Source organism: Merops nubicus, unplaced genomic scaffold (assembly GCF_000691845.1).
Source record: "Merops nubicus isolate BGI_N331 unplaced genomic scaffold, ASM69184v1 scaffold11826, whole genome shotgun sequence".
In the NCBI taxonomy this organism is placed as follows: Eukaryota; Metazoa; Chordata; class Aves; order Coraciiformes; family Meropidae; genus Merops; species Merops nubicus.
Window position 1 is genome coordinate 4,537 of NW_008616959.1, and position 9,047 is coordinate 13,583.

At 46.5% G+C, this 9,047-nt stretch overlaps 1 protein-coding gene across 1 annotated transcript in view; it reads right to left on the reverse strand.

Moving 5' to 3' along the window:
* ZBTB5 (zinc finger and BTB domain containing 5) overlaps window positions 1-1,941 on the reverse strand; it is a 2,053-nt gene extending 112 nt beyond the window's left edge. Inside the window, 1 exon segment of the mRNA XM_008942986.1 lies at window positions 1-1,941. This exon segment is cut by the window's left edge and continues 27 nt beyond it. Within this exon segment, the coding sequence (XP_008941234.1) occupies window positions 1-1,941 (1,941 nt within the window).
* Between the last annotated feature and the right edge of the window lie 7,106 nt (window positions 1,942-9,047).

A 9,047-nucleotide genomic window follows, 5' to 3' on the forward strand; every position in this document is an offset into this window, starting at 1 on the left:
GAACCGCTTGCCACACTTGAGGCAGGCGTAAGGCTTCTCTCCCGTGTGCACGCGGATGTGCTTCTTGCAGTCTGTCAGGGTCAGGAACGTCTTGCAGCAGATCTTGCACGCGTACTTGCGCGCGCCTTCCACCACCAAGACGTTGTGCTCAGATAAGGCCTTCTTGCATTTCGAGAGCACGTCCGCAGATGCCCTCGTCAGCTGCGGCGGGCCAGGCTGCGATGGGTGCCCGTTTTCAAAGGAAGTGGTCCCATTCATGATCAGCTGGGAACTGGATGAGTTATCTTGCATCTGGGAGCTCCTGACAGAGGTCACCACAGGCATTTTGGGGGCTATGCGACGGTAGCCAGGAAAGCTGCTAGCTCCACCTCTCACTGAACTCATCATTGCCCTCGACAGGGAGTGCAAGCCCAAGCCTGACCGTGGGAACTCCATGCCAAACTGTTCCGCTGCCCGGTACCCAGAAGTCTGCACGCAGGGGAGACCCATCACATCCTGCATTGGTCTAACAAAATGGGAGTCTGCAGGCTCACTGAATGGATTCTCAACGTGAGAGACGGCGGCAGATGAATGGCCCCCAGCAGGCCCTGACTCTGGACTCATCAGGAAAGAGGCATCACTGTCCATTCGGCAGTCACTGGTGGTATTTGGGATGTTGTCATCGCTGTTTTGACTAGCACCAAAGCCACTACTTCTGCTTTTATTTAGAAAATTTGAAATACTGAAAGTAGACTTGTGTTCCAAGTTATTTGACACCTCCATAATATGGATGTCTCCCACCCTATCAGTACTGGACTGTGGGTCAGAGAAGCTACGATCACTGCTCTCTGGACTCAGCTCTATCTTCTCTGCACTCACTACTCCTCCTTCCACTTCAACAGACTCACTGCCCTCCGCCTGGGAAGTGACATCGCTCACCTCATCCTGAGGCTCTGGGGAACTCAAGGGTTCAGACTTCACCACCACCCTCATGTGCTCTTTTTCATTCAGACTGACCTCTGGATTCTCACATGGGAAGTTGTTCTTCTCGGAAGCAGCTTCCTGGTCAAAGCTGGTTTCCACCTGTGTTGCCTGGGATGCCATGGACATCTGTGAGATGTTTCCTCCACTGTTGTCAGACTGGCTGGGCACTTGAGCATCTTCCTGAGCACTGAAAGACTGATCAAACAAAATAGTGTTATCCTCCTGGTTATCAGCAACAGCATCAGCCTTAGAGTTGTCCACGATCTTCAGTGAATCTGGTGAGAAGAAATCTTCTCGTGAGTGAACAACTGACTGCCCACTCTCTGCAGTTACATCAGAAACAGACTCATCCATGGCAGGCCGGATACGCTGTCTGGCCCGATCTTCAGACGACTGTTTACGTTTGTGGAGGCGACGGATAGGAAAAGTTGTGCGCTGTTCGATGTTACTTCTCATCGAGGAGCTCATAGTGCTTCCTTGCTCCTCCGTGCTCTGAGTGGAATTTAAGGCAGAGCTTACGATGCTCAGTCCAAGCTGCTGGAGCATGAAAGACCTCTGCATGCGTGCATTTTGCTCTTGAACTCTGTCACTTGGTGGAGACATCGGCAGCGTCCTGGTGGTAAGGTAGTGTTTGCATGCTTTAACAACAGAGTTCAAATGTAAGTGAGAGGCAGCCAGCAGGACATCCATGACGTTGCTCTCCCCAAGCATGAGTGTGGAAGTATACATCATGTCTATGAGAGCAGCAAAAGCTTCTGCTGTCACCACTTCGCTGTCCAGCTGAATCATATTCATAGTCTGATCTCCTTCTGCTACAGTGAACAGAGCGCGGAAATGTGTGCTACATGCTGCCAGAACCGAGCGATGGGCCTTGAAATGCCTGTTCCCCACCACAATGACACAGTCACAAAGCTGGCCATGAAGTCTCTGGTAGTTGAGCTGCTGAAAGATTTGCTCAAAGTGTCCTGGAAAATCCATGATCCTAGAAAACAAAGCAGAAGAAACTACGATATTAAAAATGGCTGAGGTCCTGCTCAGACCACAGCAAAAGTGGGTGAAAAATGAAAGATGGCAGCTGAAAGACAGATGAACAATAATCTTAATTTACCACTGCCACATTGGCAAAGTATCAAAGATGGCAATCTTGTGGAGGAGGAAGAGGAAGAAAGCATAGGCCCTGCTATGGAACTGGCCTAGTGTAACAGCTGCCTCAGCATCAGGTGTATCACTGATGCACACTAAGGAAGGTCATTTCACCTCCATTAGCTCCTGTCCAAGCTAAAACACACTCTGGTAAAACATTCAATCCTGTGGTTTTTTTGTTTGTTTGTTTGTTTTTAATAAAAAACAACCAAAACTCATTGTGAATAATCTGCTGCAACCCTTGCAAAACTGCTCATGCTGTTAGATAACCTCCCACTGAAATGTGAACTTTAATTCTTATTTCATTTAACCCAGCTTCACCTTCTACAAGTGACTTTCTGCACAGTTCCTCAGTGACTGTGCAGAACTGTCGTTCCACTATCAGCTTTCAACACAGAAAAGAGACTAAAGGGAAGAGAAGGGAGACACTTCTGCCCTGGAACAAGAGGTCAGGTTTTAGCTCAAACTGCCACCTTCAGCTCTCAGAGGTGCAACATAATATTCTTACTATAGTTTAGCAGCTGGGACAGACTGAAAGTCCTCCATTTTCCACACAAAGTAAATAAAATGGTAACAAGATAGAAAAGTTTGCAAACATTGGGAGCCATCTCCAAGCTTGCTGTTCCTTATGAACCTTCTTGGTCCATAAGGAAGTTACAGCAAGCTTTTGACAAAAGCTGCACTAATCAACAACACAGCTAGACAAACTCAGGGGTGGTCTTTTCCTTAATTTTCCACTAACAGAACATGAGTCAAATCTTAGACAACTCACCTTAGGACCAAACAGATGACTTCTGGTGATATCTCTGCTTTAACTCATGACAAGTCAGCAAAGTATAAGATTTGGAGAACAGAAAGATTGCTTGTTTGGGTTCATGTTTATTTTCAATAGCAATACCACACAATCGTGTGACACAAAGACTATAAAACAGTTAAAATATAAGGTCACACAGAAAAAACTGTACTTGAGAAGAGGGAACAAATATGAGTCTGCAAATTCAGAAATTCTGTCCTCAAATGCAAGCACTGTGAACATACCATATGCTGTATTTGCATATGTACACAGTCACAAGCTAGGTAAGTAAATTATGTACAAAACTTCTTGCGGTCACATTTGAGCACTAAAATTTGCTCAGAAATAATGTGGGTTTTTTTTCCAAACTCTTCACAGGTGTTTCTCTTGACGCAATGACTTTTCTCAGAACGTATGCTCAGGCTAGAGATGGTGACTGCTAAGTACACTCATTAATTCAGAGGAAAACAGGTACACCTGTTGATGCAACTGTTAATTACTTTGCAGTTTTGTTCACCTGGATGGACATAAATTAACTATTTACTTGGAGATGAGATCAGATTTCTCATTAGGAAACAAACTTAACATGCTTGAAAGTCAAGCACAAAAAAGTATGGTCTGTTCCAGTGTGAGACTGTCTTATTTAGGACCTTTGGTGCAAAAATACTTGCTCTTGCTTTGCTTTTTTTGTAGTTTGGCTATGGTTCTAAACACTACAGCAATGCCTGTCGATCCATGCTTTCAGAAGTAACACACTCTTCCTTACAGACGTACAGTGTAAAAGAGGAAGATACTATTACAGGTGTGCTTTTTGTTTTTCTTCTAGGAGACCCTCAATCCCTGCAAAATAACCCTGCTTGCTCCTACTCTGCACCCCAACAGACCCAGTGCCCACAGGCCCCAGAGGAAGCTGGGGCTGGACCTGGGTAAGGCTTCCCAGTCCTGCGGAATGACCACAAGCTGAACACGTTGGGTTCTCCATCCAGTGAGGGTACAAAGCTAGACCCCTCCTTTTCCATCAGGCCTACAGCTATAAACCATGTCTGACCTGCAGTACTAGTCCACTCAGTCAGAACTAGCCAGTGTCTCCAATAGCTACAGAAGGGACAGGCAGAATAATGGTGTTCTGGAACAATTCTTATCATTAAATAAAGCTCTGCACTGTCAGGGACAGGAGATCACAGACAGCTACCGGATACGAGGGACTTACACATGGACACTTCCCACTTTTAGCCTGTCCTGAGGCTACTGCAGACACTACTGTGTAATGAACAGCTACAATTTTCCAATTCCCAGGTATATTAAATCCCTTAAGGGACAAAGGGAACTGCTCAAGTCTGTGGCTTTTGCGGCACTTGCACAAACACTGGGTTACATGAAATTAAGGGAACTGGTAGTATAGCAGGCAAAAAGATGTGAACTCATGCCAGAAGAGGTGCCAAACTAACATGAAAGCACAAACACTAAAACCAGGAGGTCACAAAGTCTCAGGAAACAGCCCCTGCCCACTTCAGCTGCCAGGCTGGGCATGATGTCAGAGCAGCTGCCAAGAGGCCACTGCCATTCAGCTGCCACCTCCTCCTCTGTGACACACAACAGGCACTTCCCTGGTCTTTGCTCCAGAAAGACTTCACCACACAGTCCACAGGACAAAAAACCGTGCCCCTCTCCAAAGTATACAGGCTCACAAAGAATGACAGTTTTACTTAGACACTGCAAAGACAAAATTCTTGCTGGCAAAAATCTGTTGCCTCCAACAGTAACTGGTTCCTGTGTATTTTAAAGAAGAAAGCCATAAATTACACTTTATGTGTTTCAGCAATAGTGAAGGTCCAGATTCACTGTTGGCATAAAAAAAAAAATCCCATAATTTGGCAGCACCAAGTCTATGATGCCTGAAATATACACTGTAATGAGAGTTAATTAACTACTGTCTCACAGTCTCCCTTATTTCTATATATTCAATCATGTAATAAAACAGAAGAATTTGAGTTTGCTGGCTTTTTTAATAAAAATAGGAATAGAGATAACAGATAATTTAGCTTCTACTACTAGTGCATATTTGATAGTAAAATCAAGATGTCATTTAAAAAAACAAACAAACAAAAACCAAACTTCAGAATTACACAGTTTTCATTTCTACACATTTTTCCTGAGAGAAGTATATGTACCGGGTCTGGCTGAGCTGATTTTCCCACTGCAGCCTTCCTGGTGCAGTGCTTTTGTGCTGGGAGTCAGAAGGGTGATGGGAACACCCGTGCTGTGACTGCCCCTGAGCAGAGCTCGCCCAGCACCGAGGCTCCTGCTGCATCCTCCGCTCAGTGGGACGGGGGGGAACAGAACCAGCACAGCTGGCCTGAACTGACCCAAGGGATATTCCAGAGCATATGACACCAGCTCAACTATAAAGCTGGTACAAAGGGGGTGTGGAGGGGTGCACCACTCCTCGGTCCTCTGGAGCAACTGCTGTGTTTTGGAACCCTGCTTCCCAGGCAAAGGCCAGACATCACCTGCTGATGGGAAGTGGAGAATAAGTATTTGTGTTTTTTTTTTTTCCTCTTGCTTCTGTGTGTGGCATCGCTTAGTGCTAATTAAACTGCCCTTGTTTTTACCCACAAGGGTTTTGTCTCTCTTATTTTCCTTTCCTCTTTTGCTCTGTGGAGGAAGGAGAGGAAAGGGGGAGGGTGATAGAGTGGTTTTGGTGGGCATCACTTGCTCAGCCAGGGTTAACCTACCACAGTATAATATAAGGGAAAGTGAGGAAATGCTTCCTGGTGGTTGTAGGAGGAGGGAGGAACAAAAGAGTGGACCCTGAAACTTGCTGACCTGAGGCAGCCAGACAAGAAGACGACAGGGAGCCTGTGACAAGAGCCACAGGTCCCGGCAGGATCTTGTCAGAGCTGGGGCTGCTTTGCAAGGAGTGCTGCTCTGTCACTATCTGCCTTTGCTGCTCAGGCACACCTGGTTAAACTCATGCCCTCCTTTGTTCCTGTGAGCACTGTGCAGGGACAACATTGTCTGTACAGAAAAGTCCCCTCCAGCTGGACATCTCCGGAAAGGTGAGAGGGGTCTGCATAACATTCCTTCATTTATGTTTTTTATCGTCACTGAGATGGGCCAAGTGTTAGCCAGAGATAACACTATTCTTGGCTTCAGGGGACTAAAACACAGGATCTAGGGGGAACCTAGACCTGCTAAAGCTCAGATGGAATCAAGTCTGGCCAGGGACACTAAACAAGAAAGGTTTCTACAGGTATACTGGAGAAAAAAAGAAAAACAACAGAGAATGTGGGGCCCCTCTGGAAGGATATGGGTGAGCTGGTCACCGAGGAAAAGGCTGAAGTACTCAGTGACTCTTTTGCTTCACTCTTCACTAGTAACCACTTGAGCCATACCACCCAAGTCACAGAAGGCACTGGCTGGGTCTGGGAGAGTGAAGAACCACCCAGGGGAGGAGCAGATCAGGTCCAGGAACACCTAGGGCATCTGAAGGTGCACAAGTCCATGGGACCTGATGAGATACCTCCACGGGTACTGAAGGAACTGATGGCTGAAATTGCTAGGCCACTAGCCATCCTATTTGAGAAGTCGTGGTGGTCTGGTGAAGTTCCCACAGATTGGAAAAGGGGAAACATAACCCATTTTTAAAAAGGGATGCAAAGAAAACCCAGAGAACTGCAGACCAGCCAGCCTCACTTCTGTGCCAGGTAAAATCACGGAGCAGATCCTCCTGGCATCTGTACTAAGACCTATTAAAAGAAAACAGGTGATTGGAGACAGCCAACACAGCTTCAGTAAGGGCAAACATCTTCCTGCTGGCTGTGTCATTTATGCCAGGCCTAGTAATTGACAAAACAGATGCGTCAAGAAGGGTGTGGCCAGCAGATCAAGGGAGGAGATTCTCCCCCTTTACTCTACTCCTGTGAGGCCCCACCTCAAATACTGCATCCATTTCTGGTGTCCCCACCTTATAAGGGACATAGATCTGCTGGAATGAGTCCAGAGGAGGCCACAAAGTTGATCCATGGTGTGAAGAGTCTCTGCTATGAGGATAGGCTGAGGGCACTGGAATTGTTCAGCCTGGAGAAGACGCCAGGGGAGTCTTATAACTGCCTTTCAACGCCTGAAGGGAAGCTACAGGATGGTTGGAGAGGAACTTTTCACACGAGTGTCCAACAACAGGACAAGGGGAAATGGTTTTAAACTGAAGCAGAGTAGGTTTAGACTGGATCTTAAAGTTATTTGGTATGAGGCTGGCAAGACTCTGGAATAGATTGCCCACAGAGGCTGTGGATGTCCCCTCCCTGGAGATGTTCAAGGCCAGGCTGGGTGGGGGCTTGGGCAACCTACTCTAGTTAAGAGATGTCCCTGCCCATGACAGAGACGTGGTTGGATTAGATGATCTCTAGGGTCCCTTACAACCTAAGCCATTCTATGATTCCATGATCTGTGATGAACCTGGAGAAAGCAGGAGGGGTCCTGGAGGCAGATGACAGTTGCCAGAGCAACAAAAAAACTCTCGCTTCATTACAACAGCATCAGTGTGCTCTTGAGGGGCCTGGATGTTGGTCAGCCTCCTTTCCACTCCACTCCCCAGCCAAGAGTGACAGCTCCAAGGAACCATTTCACACACTGTATAGCTATACGTACGACTGATCTGCACAGTGTACACATTTGCCCACCAGCAGACATCCTGGAACACGACAGGCACCCACCACACCAGGCGAGGCAAGGGATCTCTATTCTATAAGGATCAGAACTGGACGACACTACAGTGACTTCCAGAAGTGCTGAACCATCAGCACCACCACCTACAAAAGCAGTTAAGGCAAGACTGCTTTGCTGTTGCTCATCTGCAAGCAGGAGGAAGTCCATTCCACGTGTAGCTTTGCTGCAGAAAGTGCAGGGCCTGGCAGACTGCTGCGTCTGCAAGCGGCATCAGGAGCAAGCTCTGGAGAAGAACCCAAACAGTGTGGTTCTTTAGGTCATTTTAAGAAACCTGCTGTAGAAGATACAAAATACTGGAAAACTCAGGCAGGGCCCTTAATTCAAGGCAATACCAGGCGCTTCAGGCAGCTAGATGGAAACACACTCAAATCAATGCCCAGAGAAGGCGGGACATGGAAAACACCAAACAACCTGAGGACAGGATTTGACACCAGTAAAAAGATTGATAGGTTACAGGGATAGTCCAAGGTATTTCTGTCCACGCAGCAGTATGTACTTGAACCAGAACAGTCAACAGTCATTGTTCTGACCAATTATTTGCTACTTCAGAGTTAAGAGTCCTTGGATACAATCAACAAAAGTGGTTGCATCCTTCATGCACCTGGAACACCACAAACACCAGTGTTCCTTCAAATAACATTAGTTTGCCTTGGTATTTAACTTTTACTACACCATAAAGGCTTAAGTCCTCGAACAAGAATCAAACAGACTCCACAGGGAAGATGAGATCTTATACAGGATCAATTGAAAATTATAAAACTAGTTTTGAGTCCTATGTACTGCGCACTACCCGCGTACCACATCTGGTGAAAGAGATGCATTGCAACAAGTCGCTGATATGTCAAGACCAAAAAGATGTATGAGGGGTGTATTTCTGGATATGAACATTCAGTCTGTCCTCCTCCTGCTTCAGCAGTACCTTGCCTGTCAGCCACAGCCAGCCACAAAGATTCCTGTTGCTAATGCAAGGCACAGACCCATGGCACTATCAGTACAAGAATAACAAACCACTGGATTTCACCTCATCAGCATTCACCTTAGTCTTGGCTCATGTAACGGTAGCGTCTGTTTGGTCTCCACTAAGTGACAGTTTAGGATGTTCATTTAATTTTTCTTTAGAAGGGTATGTGGGGAGAAATGTGGATGGTAGAGGTTTAGGGGAGCACTCAGGCTGGATGGCACTGTCATCCAGCTGGACCAGGTCTGGATCTTTAAAGGTTCACCCCAGTAAAATTGTTTGGCTGCATGCATAAGCACACACACAAGATGTTTATTGATAACTACAGCACAAATGTATCCTGAACCACCTGCAGGCTGCACATCCCCATTACTCCTCTATCAAATGACCCAACACCCACAGCATGTGACAGGTGACATCCCATCACACAGTGTACTAATGCCTATTTGGATGAGGGACAGA